Source organism: Sphaeramia orbicularis, chromosome 6, assembly GCF_902148855.1.
Source record: "Sphaeramia orbicularis chromosome 6, fSphaOr1.1, whole genome shotgun sequence".
NCBI classification, from domain to species: Eukaryota; Metazoa; Chordata; class Actinopteri; order Kurtiformes; family Apogonidae; genus Sphaeramia; species Sphaeramia orbicularis.
Genome location: NC_043962.1, coordinates 3728682 through 3748619, shown reverse-complemented (window position 1 = coordinate 3748619; position 19938 = coordinate 3728682). Strand labels below are relative to the sequence as shown.

At 37.3% G+C, this 19938-nt stretch overlaps 1 protein-coding gene across 1 annotated transcript; it reads right to left on the bottom strand.

Annotated features, from left to right (window-relative positions):
* Positions 1-991: 991 nt before the first annotated feature.
* Positions 992-9404, bottom strand: psma1 (proteasome 20S subunit alpha 1). Its single transcript, XM_030137243.1, has 10 exons — positions 9294-9404; positions 6965-7009; positions 6780-6881; positions 5942-6045; positions 3707-3795; positions 3388-3458; positions 2956-3085; positions 2498-2577; positions 1885-1989; positions 992-1208 (listed from the first exon to the last, which is right to left on the bottom strand). Exons 1-10 carry the CDS (start codon positions 9294-9296, stop codon positions 1146-1148), a joined length of 792 nt encoding a protein of 263 aa, XP_029993103.1. The 5' UTR covers positions 9297-9404; the 3' UTR covers positions 992-1145.
* Positions 9405-19938: the final 10534 nt, after the last annotated feature.

Below are 19938 nucleotides of genomic sequence, written 5' to 3'. Positions count from 1 at the left end.
GCATTTCCTTGTTTTAACCTGAAGCAAAGATGCATTTATTAACTGAAAATGAAATAAATATTGTTAATGGCACTGAATCGGTGCATGTTTATTTTTTCATTGTCATGTGTTAAAAGTCTGTGATATTAAAATAGCTCCTACTGTTTAGATCATGTTTGGTTGAGAATTAATGAACCAATAATGATGTAAAACAACAGTGATGGTGATGATAGTAACTCAGTTACACCACATGTCTAAAAAATATACAATAACAAACTGGTTTGGTATTAAGACAATAATCAGGTGAACTGATGGCTTCAGGATCCGGTTGTTCAAGTGTCTATGGGATGAAATTACATTAGAAGATAGTAATATTCAAGGCTGTTGAGTGTAAAATAATAGTAAAACCTATAAATAATTACTCCAAATTTTCTTCTGTTTTATGTGAAAAAAAACCAAAACATTATGACTATAAATGATGCCAACTCCAAATTTTTCTTAGTGCAAAAAATGACATTAAATTATGAAAACATTTACATTATCTATCCTTAAACAATAACATGAATAATCTGAACAAATATGAACCTGAAATGTTGAAAGAAAATTAAGTGGGATTTTGCCAATATTCTGCCCGTTATTAAATGCTTTGTGCCTTTGTAGATCTGATCTGTAATTAACATGTACAAATGATAAGTTGAGGCATAATTTTGTTAAAATTACACTTACTTTTCTTGAGAAGTTTACATTTTTTTCACATAATTCACATCTTGTTTGGACTGTTTGTAAATGTGAATATTTTCATAATTGGTTTTTTTTGCACTAAAACAAAGAGAAAAACATGGAGTTTTCATTATTTTTTACAGATTATTTTACTGGTCTGATCCAGTTTAGATCAAATTGATCTGAATGTGGAACCTGAAAAACATCCCTGTTCCACATGTTTCCACTGATCAGAATCCACCTGATGTACTACTTCTTCTGTTGCGTTTGTGAACCAATCAGACCGATGCAGCCGAGCTCAAAAACAGACTTTATTTGTTGTGTACTGGTTACACTTGAACCATACAAAACCATCACATTGATGTAAGCAGAGAATATTCTGGATTAACTGTTAAACAAGTGGCACGTCACAACATTGGGGTGGGCGGGGTTAACGTGGGGTTTCCTCAGTGCTCCATGGGCTCATCAGGGGCATCAGCAGGGGCCGCTTCATCTGCTGGCTGGGCCACCTGGAAAACACCCGACAGATGGATGAGCTCAACAATCAGTAACACATCTAAGATAAATGGTCTGAAAAATCCAGAATAAAAAAGCAGAAAATGTAGAATCAGACCTAACTGAGCTAAAAAAAACAAATAAAAACTCACACACAAACAGAAAATATGTCAAACTGCCACCAAACCATTTAAAAATCATTAAACAGCAGATAACGTGAAGACGAAAATACCAAATGCAGTAGAAACTGTAGAGTCTGCATTAGCGGGGTTACCGCCTGCGTTAGCGTTATTATCATCTGCACTGGTGTCATTAATGTCTGTGTTAGCGCCTGCATTAGTATCATTAGCATCTGCATTAGCGCTGTTATCATCTGCCTTAGTGTCATTAACGTTTGTGTTAGCGCCTGCATTAGTATCACTAGCATCTGCATTAGCGTTGTTAGCGTCTGCATTAACGTTGTTATCATCTGCGTTAGTGCCATTAATGTCAGTGTTAGTGCCTGTATTAGCGTCACTAGCATCTGCATTAGCGTTGTTAGCATCTGCATTAACGTTGTTATTATCTGCGTTAGTGTCATTAATGTCTGTGTTAGCGTCATTAATGTCAGTGTTAGCGCCTGTATTAGCATCTGCATTAGCATCTTTAACGTTAGCCCCAGTGGACCCAGCGCCAGTGTCTTGGTCGTACCTTCCTCTGCGGTCTCTCCTCTAAACCCTCCAGGAATGGAGCCACGTCATCATCATCATAGATGGTGAACTCCATGTCTTTACCCACGATGCCGATGGAAACGTTCTGAAACAGAGAATGACCACAATGCAGCCTTTGGTGTAACACCGTATACTCAGTTGATAACGATGACTGTTACAGTTTATTCTGTTCACGTTCTAAGCCAGTATGTGTATGAATGTTTCAATGTTCTGATGTTTTACTTTATTTAAATCACATACATTTTGATGCAGAAGATAATTAAACGATAATTAAACATCATAGTTTGGTTTGGTCTGGTGCGGTTTACTCTAGTCCAGTCTGGTCCGGTTCATTTTTGTCCCATCCAATCTGGTCCAGTCCAGTCTAGTACCATTCAGTCAGGTCTGGTCCGTTTTAGTCCCATTTAGTCTGGTCCAGTCTGTTTTGATTCCATTTGGTCTGGTCTAGTCCCTTTCAGTCTGGTCCGGTTTAATCCAGTCTGGTTCAGTCTGGTCTGGTCTGTTTTGGTTCCATTCGGTCTAGTCCACTCTGGTCTAATCTGGTCCAGTTTGTTTTGGTCCTATTCGGTCCGGTCCAGGTGGGTTAGGTCTACCTTGGTGGTGAGGTCCTGCTCGGTGGGCAAGGTCTCTCTCAGGGCTCGGAGTCCATGTTGGACCAGGTCATTCAGGTTACCTTTGGGTGAAAACCACACATCAGCCAATCAGAACACACACTGAAACTACACGTCCAATAGGAGTAGACATTCAAACAGGTTTTCAGACAAACAGTGAGAGCAGGACTTCCTGTTCGTCTCCATAATGACCTGATACAAGTGGTCCAATCTCAAACATGTAGACGACGTGGACCTGAGCCTGATAAAGTCTGACGTCACTCATTCATTCAACAGGACGAGTTCGTTAAAATATGGATGAACGCAACAAAAACTGACTCAAAACTTCACTTCCAAACCAAAATGGCTCAATTCCTGCTGTGTTTATTGGAAAATCAAGACCCTAACCCTCTGAAATATCAACTTTTTGGGACCCTGGTGTTCTCTGATTGGATACGTACAGTCGTTGAACTTGTCCATGAGCCTCTCCAGGTAGGTACGTGCCGACTGGGAGCGCGCTCCAATCGACATGGCTTTACAGTCAAAGTAGTTTGCAGATGGACACGTCTGGAAGATGTGAGGGCCCATGTCCTGAAGACGACAAGACAACAGTCAGAGTCCGGTCCCATACAGGCCCGGTCCAGTACCATACTGACTGTGGTTTAATATTAAATACTACCCTTAGTATTAAATATTAGTATTTAATACTGTACACAGCCTTGAAATTAAACAAACCTGACCAGACATTAAGTCCAATCCATGTGCATGTTTTTATTTTGTTCAGCACCGGAGGCACTAATGTCAACTTATTCACTAAACTCCACAGATTTCACAGAGGAAAGTTTGAAGAGGTCAAAGATCACGTGATGCAACCTCTGGATACAGATACTTACATCATATCCTGCGATGAGCAGTCCGACGCCATACGGCCTTCTGCCGTAGCGCTGTGTTGGGATTTGGGTTTCTGAAGCTTCAGTCAAGGATTAACAAAAATATACTCATCTATCACCGTATGCCGATGACATTAAACTCATCTATCACTGTACGCTGATGACATTAAACTCATCTAACACCGTACATAATGACATTAAATGCATCTATCACTGTACACCAATGACATGAAACTCTACGTGGATGACATATGGACCAACCAGCCTGTTGGTGGTTTTCGTACTTCTCAGTAACACTAATATTGGAGGTTTGTTAGGATACTGCTGCCAACCAGAGAGACAAGACGTGACGTTGGAAGAGGTCGGTCGAAGACGAACCTGGAGTCCAGACATTCCTGACGCATGAAGTTACTGTGAATGAACACATGAACGACCATTAAACATCAATGTGAGTTCAATATGGAACCAATATTTCATCACCATGGTCATTCTGAATGTTCCACCTGCAGATTTATGAAAAGTTCAAGTGTCGTTTTCATCTTGTTGTGTATTTTATGAATAATTTAAAACCTTGAGGATCAAATGTCAAACACGTGACTTGTGGGCCAAAACTGGCCCACTAAAGGGTCCAATCCAGCCCGTGGGATTAATTGGGAAAGCACAAAAATTACACGAAAGATGTTAACAGTCAAGGGTGTAGAACTCGTTTCAGTTCAGGTTCCACATTCAGATCAATATGATCTAAAATAAAATAATAACATAACCTATAAATAATGACAACTACAGATTTTCTTCTCAGTTTAAAGCAGTGGTTCTTAACCTGGGTTCGATCGAACCCTAGGGGTTCGGTGAGTCAGTCTCAGGGGTTCAGCGGAGGTCAAGAAACACACTCGACTCATTAGTCAGGTGTGTGTGTTAGGCTAGGTCCGTGTATGTAAACAAACGGCTTCGGAGACTCTTTCTCTGATTGACATCCAATATACGCGGTGTATTGTTGTTGCTTATAGCACTACAACACAATCCAGAAGTGTTGATAATCTCTTCCACTCGTCTGACGATGAATTATTTGAGTATTTTCCACATCGTTGTTATGACTTTTGCTACTTCCTGCTAACCACGGAGGCAGCCATGTGTAGCGTTTGTTTACATTTTTCGGTCACCGCACTGGTCAGTTACAATCATGTGACAACCGACGCACCGTCGCGGATGGAAAAATCGTATTACGCTAAAGCCGAGCTAGTGCCGTAATAAAACAACGATCACAAAAATACTGAAGGAGTAACGAGAACTTTTTTTTTTGATACACTACATGCACTTATCTTTTTTTATGTCAAAATTGCGTGGTTCGGAAAGTTCAGAGCGAGACGAAACGAAAACCGGGTTGACCTGACGGCCTACACATACACGTACACAACAGCAGAAGTCACACTGATTTGCAGTAAATATTCATTATTATTGTAGCCTGATGGAAATTAGGTGATGGGTGTCTGTTAAAATGTTAAAAATGATAAATAGCATAAATACAGTAAGTTCATTATTGGAATACATAAGGTTAAAAATTAAAACCATTTCAGTGTGGTAGTATTAAAAAAGGTCATGTCTTTGTGAAAAGGTATATAATTTGTTGTAAGTTCATGCACTGTATTGGTTTTGTTCTTTGAGCACAGTAATGTTAATGCACGGTTCATTTTGTGCACCAGTAAAACATATACCTGTGTCTTGAATTTGAAAAAAATCATATCGTATTTTTTAATACACAAGGGTTCGGTGAATGCGCATATGAAACTGGTGGGGTTCAGTACCTCCAACAAGGTTAAGAACCACTGGTTTAAAGTGAAAATAACAAAACAAAACATAACACTATGGAAAGATTTACATTTAGAAACTATCCTTTAACAATAAAATGTGAATAACCTGAAATGTTAAAAAAAAATTAAGTGCAATGTCTGCAATGTGTCTGTTATTAAATGTTTAGTGTATTTTAGATCCACTGTGATTTGTACGTTGTGTTGATAATGAGACGTAATAATGTAGAAATTGTTCTTATTTAGTTCCTAATTCCACATTCCAAATTTTAACAATATTCTGCCTATTACCAAATGTTTGTGTAACATTGTGTGTAATGCACTTGTACAAACAATAAACCGAGGCATAAAATTGTTAAAATTGCACTTATTTCATTTTTTCAGGGTAATCTAATCTTTTTTGTAAAAGGGTAGTTTGTAAATGTAAATCTTTTCATAATTTAAGGTCATTTTTTGCACTAAAACATAGAGAAAAACTTGGAGTTGTCATTATTTATAGGTTATTCTGTTATTATTTTACTGGTCTGACCCACTTCAGATCATATTGGGCTGAATGTAGAACCTGAACTAAAACTGAGTTTGACACCCCTGGTTTGAACAGTAAATGACGTTCTGACATCTACAACAATAAACATCAACATCTACTGACGGATGTTTGTATGATGAGAACGTTTCTGACCTAGTCACTCAGATCTAACCCCCCCCCACACACACACACACACACACCCACCCACCCACCCGCCTCGACCTACCACAGCAGCCGGGCGTCTGCGGTCAGTCCAGCGATGGAGATGCCCACATGGTTGTCCACATGGAGGATCTTCTTCTGATGAGCAGCCAGTTCAGACTGAGCCCTCTGAACACAAACACAGTATACACCATATGACCAGAAGAACCAAGACCATTGGACAAAGGCACCAGTTCGTGCCCACATCCTGGGGTTTTACGTGTGTGGATTTATTAACAGATGCAGAGGAATTAGTGGAATTTACAACGGTCATAATAATGAAACACTGATAAAAATCTATATTTATCAGAGTGAGGATTTTAGTTTTTTTAAACGACATGAAGTCAAGATAGAATGTGTTTCAAAAATAGTTTCTTTAGTAAACTTTTATACATGAAATAATGAAATATCAATAAACAGCAGAATAACACAAAACGCATTTGTGAGGACGTCACTGTTCATTACTACTTAAAAACTAGATAATTTTAGGTGAAATGAAGAAACACTGATAGAAAACAACTGGAGAAACATTCATAATCAGCATGTTTGATGTTACTAATGTGGTACTTATACATGAACACTCAATATTTTTACTCCAATAAAACTATTTTTACTCCTAAAAACAGATTGTTGCAGTTAAATGAATGTTGTATCTGATTCCGTTTTATTTAAACACTGTTTTGTTGTTGGCTTATTTTTTTTAACCATTCTTTTTGCATTTGTGTGTTTACAGTCATGTCAAAATAGCTCAACTTTATTTCATAGTTTTTAACAATAAAGTTCTACTTTATTTTACGTCTGATGCTGGTAATAGAAGAAGCAGCAGCAGAAGAAGAAGAATTCAACCTGGTTTGAGTGGTTACCTTTAATGCCACCAGGACAGCATGGGTTCTGGATTTTAGTCCAACGGTGGCTGACCCCTGCTTCACGGCCTCCATGGCATATTCGATCTGGTGGATCCGACCCTGGATTTGAATTCACAAACAGCAGTTTTACTAACAAGAACAGAGATGTTTACGGGTAAAGACAGAAGGAGGAAGAGACTCACCTGTGGACTCCACACCGTCACATCGTTGTCATACTGGTTACGGAACTAGAGACAAAAAACAAAAGAACATTTCAATAAACATAGAAAAGTGTTTGTGTTTGATTGTGTTTAAGAACAAACGAAGCTCACATAGTCGTCCTGCATCGTCCCTGACACCGTCCACACTACATCTCTACCCAAGGTTTAACGTTACTGAATTCACTCAATAATACATGAGCCGTCATTGTGTTTAACCTCCTAGAGTCTTTAACCCTTTATGAACCACATCACCATGGTCCGTCTGTTCCAGATCTAAACCTGGTCGTGGTTTGGGTCTGTGGCGTTAAACTGGCAGAATCAGGAAGTGAGCTAATGATCCAGTTTGTAATGAGACGTTTTACAAAGAATTGACGACGGATCATTTCAGACCTTTGAGTTAGCTAGATTAGATTAGATAGAACTTTATTGGTCCCTCAGGAAATTTAGGTTTCAGTAGCAGCACAACATCGAATATACACATAAAAAATATTATAAGGAAACAGTAATAATAATACCTGTACAAACAGCAGTGAAAAATTGCACATTGGAAAGTACTAGTGGACACATGCAGAAAAGTATTAATAGTAATAAATAATGTATTATGTTATGATATAATAGGCACACATATATATATATATATATATATATATATATATATATATATATATATATATATGTAGTTTAATAATCACAGGATAAAAGTTATAATAAAGGTTAACAGTAATAGTAGGCATAACAACAATATACTAGTAGCCTAATACAAGTATGTAAGTAATAATAATAATAATAATAATATAATATTTAATTAACGGATCACATTAAAACCACGTCTTTACAATTTAGTCTGTTTATACCAGGAGTGTCAAACATGTGGCCCGTGGGCACAAAACTGGCCCACCAAAGGGTCCAATCTGGCTCAAGGGATGAATTTATGAAATCTGAGTGTTGTTACCTTCGGGTTACACTTCCTTTGAGTAGTTTTGCTTTAGTCACCAGTGTTATTCTGTTGCTATTTTGGCTTCTTTTTTTCCTTTGTTGTTTGTTACTGGTTATTTTGATATTGGACTATTCTGTTCTTCAAATTCACTGATGTTCTTCTATTGTTGTTACCATTTCATTTTTGCATGTTTGTTTCTGTTTCACGGTCTGTATCAGCATTTATTTGTGTATAACCTTGTCCTGTTCTCCTATCAGGTAAAATAGTAGTAAAATAATTAATTCCAACCAATAGGAGGAATTGACCTAAGGCTCAAACTCCTCTTAGATCAAAACTGTCAAACAACTCATCAAACCCAATACACTTACATTGGAGACCAAATTGCTGAAGAGGACAGGTTTAAAAAAGGAGTAGAAAAAAAAGATGTTAAGTCGGTATATTTCCATAATGGATTATGTGGATTTATGATAAAACTAGACAGTGTGATATTTTACATGAAGCATATATTTTTATTTTCAAATCTGATGAATGATTTTAAATTTTTGATTTTTTGGTATGGAGAACCTAAATTCCCAAAAGATGAGAGATCTCACCTTTGGCAACTTGATGAACTCTAGTTTTACAGTTTACCAGTGAAAATTAAATGTGTAATGAGACATTCTGAGAGAAAATCTTTAAAATCCATCTTTATGGGCATTCATGGAATACTCCCGATTTCATCTTTGTAGCTGTATATAAATAATGAATCAAGTATTTTTTAAGTTTTATTAATTCCTGTCAATCGTTATAGTGAATCAAATCGGACTCAGTAATAGTTTTAAAGCACATTTATCTCATATAACCTTGATAAACTGCAGTCTGTACTTATCAGTTCACTGACCAAAGCCCCAAATTAACATTTTGCTTCAATAACAATGATAATATTTTTCCTAAGGTCGATGGAAAAGCGAAAGTAACAAACACGACGCTTTGACTGATGCTAAATAGCCGATGCTAGCAAACGCCTGCTAGCTTCTCCGTTAGCAGATAGAAGACTTAGTTTCTACCTCAGGAGGAGAGTAAAAGAAGTGAACAATATAATTAGTGTTTCTTCGTGATGTGGATGACTGTGGAATAATCCATTTAGTATAAAACATGAAGGTTTTCTTTAGAAACGCGGTTGAACGTCAGCTCATAGCAGCTGAATGTGTTTTGCTTACTCACAGGGCTTCAAAACCTAAGCTAATGTTAGCATAATGTGGCTAATCCGTCTTAATTTTAAGTATCTCGCTACTCTAATCGGCGTCTTAATGTGGTGCATTCACGTCTCTGTGTTGCTAAGACGAGTTTTGCTCCGTTTAAAAGTTAAAAACCCAAACTTTAATTCATTCTTACCATGTTTTCTGCTCACGTCCCGGTCTGTGTGGCCGAATTATCTTCCTACTGAAGGAAACTTATTCTTCTTCTACGGCTAATTTCCGGCAGGGTGCTGACTAAAGAGCGCAATTCTGCCCTCCACCGACAAGGACCTGCTAATGCTGTATGTTTACATGGAAGACAGTTGATGAATTATAATCAACAGGCAACAGTAAAAACTGAACCAACTGCCGCATGTTCCTTCTGTATGTGGTCTACATCCAGTTTCAGATACAAAATCATCATATACCCATGTATATACATCGGGTCCCTCGGGGTAGGACATTGCTTGATAGATATGATAAGTTATTTCATGTTTCTTCTGACATTTGATGAAAATTTAGGTGAGAATGTATTTATTTATTTATTGTATATGAATTATTGAAAATGTATTCCGTGCATATATTGATTTTATGATTGTATTTCGTTTTTATATCTGTATTCTCTTGTATTGTATGTATTGTGTTATATGTTAAACGTTTGACAAAGTTTGTAAATTGATATTTACATAAAGTTAAAAAAAACAACAAAAAAAAAAAAACAACAAAAAAAAAAACGTCCCTCGGGGTTGGACTCCGCCCCTCTGACTGCGCATGCGGACCGAGGGCTCCATGTCTGTACTGATGCTACATTTACCTGTTTTGCTGGTAAATTCACGGTAAACTGATTCTAAAAGATAAGAGCTGTGTTTTGCGTTAAGTTTTCTAACTATTAAGATACAAATTAAGGTCTTTATGTCCAGATGTAGAAGCTGAGAAGTTCATTGTAGCGACAGGCGGGAAAAGTAGCTCCTGTCTCGCGACAACTCACGATATTCGTTGTAAAAGTTTTTTTTTAGCTGAATTTTAGCTTTATCTGTATTTAAGTATTGATTCGTACACATCCTGTATACTTTACCTCTGTCACATAAGCAGAATACAGAACTCATTTGTATAAATATGTTGATTTTATTTATATTTGTCGTCTTGGAAATTAGACTTCTTTGTCAACCTGCTTCACTCTTATGTTCTCCGCCATTTTGGTTCATTTTGTCTTGTTTTTTTTTCTTTTCGTGATCATTTGGACTATGTTACAGATAGTGGAATGGAAGTCTTCTTTGTAGTTATTATTTTTTTTTTTTAATCCAGTGTCTTTAACATGTCATTTATACTCTATTGATGTATTTTTCACCCTCTGGACAAAGATGCACATGCACCAAAAACTGATATGAATTGATTTTTTTCCTAGCTCATAACTACCAAATATTCAGTCATTGTAAGGATTTTAACCCTTTAAATGCCAGTTGATCTGAATTCCAATTTTTTTTTTTTTTTTTTTTTTTTTTTTTTTTTTTTTTACAAATCTTCCACATAATTAATACTTGGATGGGGCTTTGGTGGTGATTAGTCTTGGATTTGTCAAAGATTAGCAACACAATCACCTTAATGGCATTAGTATTTTTGAAGTAGTACTAGATTGTACATGTACCGAAAACTGCTGATTAATCATAATACATCAATATTTTAAAAAGTCAAAGAAGGAATTAAATTTGAGGAGGACACAAGGATTAAATGAATATTAAAATCGGTAAAAACATGTATTTGATTATGTGAGTGTGTTTTTTCTATGAAGTGAAGTATCTGAGTACTTCTTCCTCTTGTTCTGTCCAGAATGGTCGGGAAGTAATGGTACTTCTATTGAAGTACAGTTGAGTATTCCTGTATTTTACCCTCTTGCACTCAGTCCCGGATGGTTTTATTTAGTGAAGCTTCATGACTTATTGAATCTTGTATTAAAAAGGTTCGTACTTGAATCTTGTTTGGTGACATCTAGTCCAAGGTGTCAAAGAGCAGCTGTTATTTGGCCGGAGGTCTGAAGTCCAATCCCTCCCATCTGGTTGTGGATCTGTGTTTGAACTTCTAGGAAAATTCAGAAGCTCTGGAGCTGCAGGAGCTTCAGCTGAATCCAAACTCAACTAAAGACTCTGAGGTCGATGTTGGAGTCGGTGCATGTTGCTTTGAAGAGCTTCAAGACTGATAACGCTTCTATTTTTTGAAGTCTGCATCTATTTGTGCCTTCACTCATCAGATGGGATCCCTGGAGGTGTTCAGCTGTTTCCTGGTGAACTCTGAACCAAGGCTCTGATTGGACGATGATGCTGGTGGTCCTCCTGCTCCATCAGTGGATCCATACCAGGTTTACTTCACACCAGCTTTATTTCACAGACGCAGGTAAAGTGACTCAGATGTTTGATGTAATTTATTAACACACAGGCTGCTGAGATGTGAACCAGTGAGAAGAAACATCCCAGTTATTCAGGGATTATATTCCATTACACTTATCATCATATTCTGCTTTAACCAGCATCACTGAGCCTGTTTACATCCACACTAATACTCTAATCAGTATCAGATTATTATTGATCATGTAAACAGTATAATCTGATCTGTTTTACCAGATAACAGTAGTAATCTGATTATAATAAATCAGATTAACATACCTGGATATTTAGTTCTGTTACATCTGAACATGTAGAAAAACTATTAAATCATAGAAAACAGAAGTGATGTAGACAATAACAGGAAGTTTGATTGTACGTCACTAGACTCAAACAAAACAAAACCAAACAAAAATAGAGCAAAATAGTGAAAAACTGAACAAAACCTGGATTGAATATAATAATGAATAAAAATGAGCAAAACTAAATAAATACTGAATATGATAATGAATAAAATTAGCAAAACTAACCAAAAATATAACATAATAATGAGTAAAATGAACAAAACAAAAATTTAATTTGATAATGAATAAAATGAGCAAAACAAATCAACCTGAAAGTTTGATTCTACTGTCACTAGACTCAAACAAAACAAACCCCCCCCCAAAAAACTGAGTAAAATAATGACAAACTGAACAGAAATCAAATCAAATAATGCACAAAATGAGCAAAGCTAAACAAAAATTGAATATACTAATGAATAAAATGAGCAAAACTAATCAACATGGAAGTTTGATTCTATGTCACTACGTTTGTACAAACTGAAATAAATCCAATAATAGACTGAAACGTCTAAACCAGCATTTATGGATTATCCTATTTTTGAGGTGCATGTAAATGCATCTGATCTGATTATTATAATTATCTGATTATTAACAGTTGTTGGTTTTAAATGGTTCAGTGTGTTTTTCACGCACTTCTCCATGTGACCACTAGAGGTCAGCAGATGACTATAAGAAGTGTGTACCTCCTGCTGATGGTCAGCGTTGGCAGGGCCGTGGTTTTACTGGTTAGTTGAGTTGTTGTGTTTGCAGAGGCTGATGGACACCAATACAGGTGAATCCACAGGTGAGTCTGGTTCATCACTGGTCATGTTCTAAATCAACCCCCTCCCCCTCCCCCTCCCCCTCCCCCTCCCCCTCCCCCTCCCCCTCCCCCTCCCCCTCCCCCTCCCCTCCTGAGGCCCCGCCTCCTCTGCCCGGACACGTTTTTTTCCTGTTAATGATATCTGATGTACCCTTGATCCAGGGGGTGGGGTTGGGGGTTTGGGGGGTGGATTAGTGAGACTGTGCTGACGAGCTCTCCTCCTCTGCCAAGGCAGCGGCAGCTCGGCGGCGGCGGCGGCCATTACATCAGCCTGCTCCTCCTCTGTGATTGAGATTGGAGGATCTGTGCTGAGCTCAGCATGTTTTTTCCTGGGGGGGCCTCATTTACCTCTGCCAAGCGGCCCCTCGTTTAATTTGTCAAATGGAGAGCAGCCTGAGTCACTGTGTGATGGTCCAAGCGCCGCTCATGGAGGCTCTGGGCTTTTACGGAACAGTCAGGTCTGATCTGAACAGAACTCTGTTCAGCTCTGGCTTTAATTGTCCTTTTCATGCAGATGAATCAGTGTCTGGATGAGGTGACGACCAGCACAAGTGTTTTCAGTGACATGACAAAATATAAACCAACAAACACACATCAGAAAAAGTTGGGTTTGTTTGTTAAATACAAATTCAAACGTCACTGATAAATACATTTTCTTTAAAATGTCGCACTGTTCAACATCACATTATCTGATTTTTCTCAGTTTCATTTTCCATTTTTGCTGTTGTTTGTCCTAAACTGCTCCTTTTCTTTTGTCTTTTCTTTTCAGATAGATGATTTATAGCAGATAGATTTATAATAGATAGATGATCTATAACAGATAGATCTCAAATAGATAGGTCTATAATAGATAGCTCTATAATAAATAGATCTCAAATCGATAGATTGGTAGTTAGATCTATGAGATAGATGATCAGTTGCACAGCTTCACACCCCACAGTGCTTGGAAACGAGGTAAAAATAAACAGCAATAAAATATATATTAACTTTAAATCATAAAACTAAGATTTAAAATGTGTAGATAGTGCATTAATGTGCACTCAACTTGGTACTTTTTCTAGACTGTAATTAATGGATGAATTTAACAAACGAAATGAAGTTGAAAACATTGTGTTCATTCTGTCAGATTTTGATGCCATTTCTTTTTAATTTTGAACTGTTCCTTTGACTTTTATGTAGATGTTTGAAGCTAGGGCTGTGCAATTAATCGAAATTCAATTACGATTTCGATTATTACACGCAACGATTACAAAAATTATGTAATCGAGAAAAAACGATTATTAATTTTGAGTTGTTTTAATTCACACGCACGCAAGCTACCATGAGCTGCTCTGCCCCGCCCCCCTCTAAGCTACAGCTGCCAGCTAACCGGCAGGTCCACCCAAAGAGGAAAGTTGTACCTAGCGGTCTGGAAAAACGGCAGGAGAATCACAGCAGAAGTGCTTGGTAAACAAAAAGGCAAGTCAAATTCAATTGTATGGAATCACTTTGGGTTTGATGAAGAAGACGAAGAGCAAAAACACATCACATGCAAAAAGTGTTTCGTAGTTGTGTCTGCACCGACCGCTAACACAACAAACCTTTTTAACCATCTAAAGTTTAACCACCGCCACCTTTATCGTAATCTTATGAAAAACTAAAACGCATAAAAACAACTTCGTCCGCAATGCAATCTTCAGTCTCCGAATCTCTTTACGCTGTAACTCCCGTATTAACCTAACCCTAACCCGTATAACCCTGACGTGCGTGTTCTAGATGGCTGATGTATACAGAAGGCCTGAACTGAAACCTCACGGCACGCCACTGAATTTACTGTTTCATACTACATTGAACATACTTGAATTTACAATTTGCACTTTACGTGAGGTTTTTTTTTTTTTTATTGCTACAGTTCTATGGCAAGTCTATAGCAGTTTAATTACAGTGCACTATTTATTTACAAAAGGAAACATACTTGAATTTACAGTACACTTATTTGCATTCAAAGATTTTTTTGTTTCATACAAAAGTGAACATACTTTGTTTTAGTGGTTAAAAGCTTTATTATTAAGTATATTTTACATTGCTTTGCAAGAAAAAAATAAACAACTTTAAGGTTAACAAATAATCGTTTTTAATTATCGTGATTTCAATTATTGCTAAAATAATCGTGATTTTTTTTTTTTTCTATAATCGAGCAGCCCTATTTGAAGCTCAGTGTGAATATAAGTTTAACCCAACTATATATGATAGTGAATGAAATACACAGGTGTTGATAATTTCTGCATAAATTCTGTAAAGGTTTTAAAGACTAACATTTCACCATCTCATAGTAGTTTTGTCTAATGTGTTAATTTTGTGTTTAAAATCTGACACAACTTTCTAAAACACCAGAAAATGATAAATCAAAAAGCCTAAATAGATTTTTTCCGAGGTGGAACCCACAGATGTTCATGTTACTTCAGTGTTGTGGAGGAAAAAGACAGTACTAATGCAGGTGCTGCAGTAAAAGTCCATTCCACCCATTTATTTGTTGAGCTTTTCCCTTTTTTTTGCTGCTGTCTATTTGTCATAATGTCATTCTGTTGCCGTGCACTGACTTTTACCTGCACCGCTCATGTATAATGGACAAATCACCACCAAAGCATATATTTACTTATTTATGCACTTGATTCGTATCCAGTGCGGCTAAATCCTCCACCACTGCCATCGCCTCTGAGGCTTAAAATAGTCCAGCGTCGAGGCTCAGGCTGAAAATGACTGCACTAATGGGCGGGAAAGGTGGCGGCTGTGCCAAGGTTGCATTAAGCTGGACGCCGTCCTGTAACAAGGCAGGTCAGAGGTCAGCCAACGGAGAGGAAAGCCACATCTCGGCCCCTCCCCCTGAGGATTTATGGGTCTGAACGCCGTGAGCTGTCACTGACGTTAACGTTTCCGTGAGAGCAGCTGCAGATTCGCCGTTCGCTCGCTGCCGTCAGTTTCCTGCTGTTGACGAAAGCGTTTATGCAGCATTTCACTGGCAAATGGCTGAAGAGGCTTTTTCTGGATAAAAAAACAAACTGGCTGTTGGTGTCAGCGTCGACTAAAAACAGACTCGTACAGTGTCGAAAAAGAAAAAACTGACAAAAAATATACACTTGCAAAGGTGTTAAAGTAGAATGAATGAGAATAAGAATGAATGAACTGAACAAAAACACATAAAAGACAATCCAGTCACCATGACAGGCCTTACAAAAAGACCCATTTGATTTAAAACTGATCCTAAACTCAGAATAAACTGAAGTCACGTTACTTCCAAATACAAAACCCAAGATTCAGAGATGTTTTTATTAAATGACTCGATGTACTGGACTGTGAAACAGATGTCTCACCTGCCAATTTAAATGACACTCAATTTTAAAAAAGGCATAAAATAGAATAAAAATGAATAAAGTGGTGTAAAAGATAAATTGTAATAGAACATAGAAGTATAAGTCAAACCTATCTATATGATAAAAGCCAAAGTGGCCTCGGTAGCGTATGGTTGTAAGCCATGCCCATCGTCACAGCAGTGTGATGTGTGCACTGTATGTATATGTGTGTGTGTTGTGAGTGAGTGCCGTAAAGGAATGTGTGCATAACGTGGGAGAGCTGATGTACTACAGAGGAGAATAAAGTGTGCATGTTGAATCACAGTCATGGTCCACAGGTTTTCTGGATATAACTGCCTCTGTGTGTGTGTACATGCATGTGTGTGTGTCTCGGGAATCACACAAAATCCGTACAGAGCTGACTGCTGCAGTTTGTCATACTTAGGTATTTTTGGCCAAGGAAGACAGTAGCGAAAACAGCAAGTTGATAGGACCAATATTTTGGGAGATATGAGTAATTTTGGAATACAATATCCTTACAGTCACATTGCTACAGCCAGAGCGCTTCGGTGGTGACTGCTGGACAAATGCGGTACAGCATGCACAAATTCAAAACAGTATAACATTTGGTTGACGTTGATGGTGTAGATTCCCTTGATTCCGTTGATGATGTTGATGCTGTCAATTATGTTGATTTTGTTGATTCCGTTGATGGGTTAGGGCAGTGTTTTTCAACCTTGGGGTCGGGACCCCATGTGGAGTCGCCTAGAATTCAAATGGGGTCGGCTGAAATTTCTAGTAATTGATAAAAATGTAAAAAAAAAAAAAAAAAAAAAAAAAAAAAAAAACTAAAACAACTTACTAATAAAATAATATATAGTGAGTTGAGAGAAAATCACAATGCATAAAAGACAAACTGTGAGTCTGAAACTGCAGCACTGTGGTTCTGTTTATCTTTCAATTGTTCATTGTGGTCAGTTTCAGATGCTGCAACTCTTTCATAATTCATAGTTTCAGTTCTTGTTTGTTCAGTATTAATTGTCCTCCTTGTAAATCCAAGCTGGACTGACTGTACATATCCTGACCAAGGGAAATAAAATTCTACCTTTGTGCAGTAGTCTACACCTGGATTTTCTGCCTCCATCCTTAATAATACACATTATATAGACTAAATGTCCTCTAAAGTTAACGTTTATTTGCAATATGATATAGCAAACTATTACATGATCAAAAACAACTTAATTTTAGCAAAAAAAATGTATCTGTTTTGAATGTCTGGGGTCGCCAGAAATTTGTGATGTTAAAATGGGGTCACAAGCCAAAAAAATGTGGGGAAGCACTGGGTTAGGGTTAGTGCAATAGCAAAAAGAGTTTAGTTTGAATGTGAGGTGAATTATCCATAATCTTAATTTTGAACCTAGAAAAGATGATCCCGTGTTGTCAGTCTGTGAATATTATACCCAACAAATGACATAAACAAGGCAGGAAAACAAAAGAAGAGGAAAAAGACGCAGATGAGATGAAAATGGAGTAAAACATATAACGGGATGAAAATGACAAAACAACAGAAATGATGGAAAAAGCAAAACAGACCAAACGGATGAAAATGTAATAAATACGTAAAAAGACCAAAAATGAGAGAAAAGTAGCAACAGGAAAATCTGATCAAAATTAGATGAAAACGATGTGAAAGACAATAAAGTGAAAAACTGATTTACACATTTGACTGATTAATGGTCATTCTTTTCAGTCTGTGTTTTAGTTAAAATGGTCTGAAAATCAGATTAAAGGTTCAAGTCACTTTGTACAAACAGAAGTTTTCTTGTTTGTTGAGAATTATTAAAACATTCTTTTCTGCTGAAACATGATGACTGAGGACAGACGCTGGTATTTACCTTGACATTGAGTCAAAATGAATAAATATCAAACCCAGTCAACCTTTTGCAATGACCCATAATCCCTCTGTGTCAAGGCTCTGCTTATTGATTGTCTGGTCTGACAGTGATGTCAAAGTGGATGAAATGATCACAAAGAAAGGACTTTCACCAATCAGTCTTTAACTTTTTACAGCAGCGAGTCATCGTTAAATTAGTCGCCTGGAAAATGCCGGAAACGCCACGAGAAAACTCAGACCAAAACTTCTATTAAAATTCAAACTTAAATTCAACAAGAGTAAGACGTGTTCTAAAATACAATAAATCCTGGGATCTGTTCATTCTGTTTTATTTAACAGATTTAAAAGATCTGAAGTATTTCTACTGTTAAATATCATCACCTTCATGAAATAATGACCAAAATCAGAATTTTCAAGTTTTTCAAATAATAAATGAAATATGTGAGTATATGATATTTTTTGTTTTTAGAAAAACTTGAAAAATATGAGTCAGGGCATTATTTTAAGAAGGTGACGATTTAAAAAAAAAAAAAAGCACCTAAAATCCTCCTCATAGTGTTTATATGAAATATCTGTGAAGTTGTTCCAAAGATGCTGATGTATTGGATTGAACAGATGTGAAGTGACTTTATTTCCATTGATGAGCCAGGGAGTTATATGACCACTAGAGGGAGTAGTGAGTCACTCTGATGATGAGAACCAGAAAGAAACAACTGTCAACAGACGTGATAAAACTAGAGTCGTTGTTTTCTCCACTGGACTCAGCTGTAAATGTAAAGAATGGAGTTGGATGGTAAATGTTAGCATTTCTTCTACACGGGTGAATTTGATTCTGAGGCTTATGAAGGTATACAGTTATTATGGGATGTTCTTAACTTTGCTAAGTTGCCATTCATTGATCCACAGTTCAGGCTAAACTGTGACAGTTCTGACCTTGTTTGATTCCAAACAGATCTGTAGTTCAGCTACTGACAACACAAACCCAACAGAAAACGGAGGTGATTTGTGGTTTTTACCCTCGGCCCTCGCCACAGGGTATTGTCATCAGTTTGTTGTCTGTCCGTCTGTCTGTATGTGCAAAAACTTTGGCGTGGACTGAAGGTTGAGGGTTTTCAAGTGTGGACGCGTTATGTTACTGTGGCTGTTTTCAGTCTAAAAACAGAGCTAAGCTAACAGAGCTATAATGTAAACTATCAGCACATCAACATTATCAGATAGTGTTATTTTATCCACTGTTAAAATACGTGTGAGTTTTAGTTTGAATAAAATTTGATGACATCATAATACAGATAGAAACTATGAGTTTTATCCTTTATTCAGTGACTGATCCAGTCTGTGGATACATAGGGTTGGTTCCACGGTGGTTCTGGTTCTAAGTGTATTCTGGTACCAGACATGCCCCTGCTGGTCAGAATCTGGAACATCAGTATCCATAGAACCAGTTTAAGGTCCAACACAGACACAATGTTTTGCAGAAATATTTTAGCATTTTCTTTATGTGTCGTCGTACAGTGACAGCTCGGGGTTGGGTCACCTCTACCTCCTCTGGTGTCTGTAGGAAAATCAGTTTCCAGCAGGTTTTTCATGGTTTTGTATCATGTTGTTTCCACTCGTTTAAACTCCTAAATTTCGCTCTGGTTTCATCATTTAACCCTCATCTGTCACGTTTGTTGGTGTTTTACTGTAGGACGTTCAGTCTATGATCTTCAACACATTTGTTTGCTCGCATTAGGTTTTTTCCAAATGACCAAAGTGAAATGAGGAAATGTGATTAATGCCTGAGCTGCTGCAGAGCCAAAGTAATGATGATTGGACTTCATCGGATGTTTCTGATGTCTCTGAAGATGACGAATTAACAAATGACGACCGGGAAGAAGAAAACAGAAGAAGTAAAAGAAGGAAAAGAAAAAGAAGAAAAGCAGCAGCTCAGGACTCTGGAGATCAGAGTCAGAGTTGAGTAAAAAGATGAATCAGGAAGGAGATCATCTGGTCTGAGTCGAGTTTTACTGTAGTTTAATCTAAGTTTGAGTTTTATTTAGTGGAATCCACTGGTTTTAT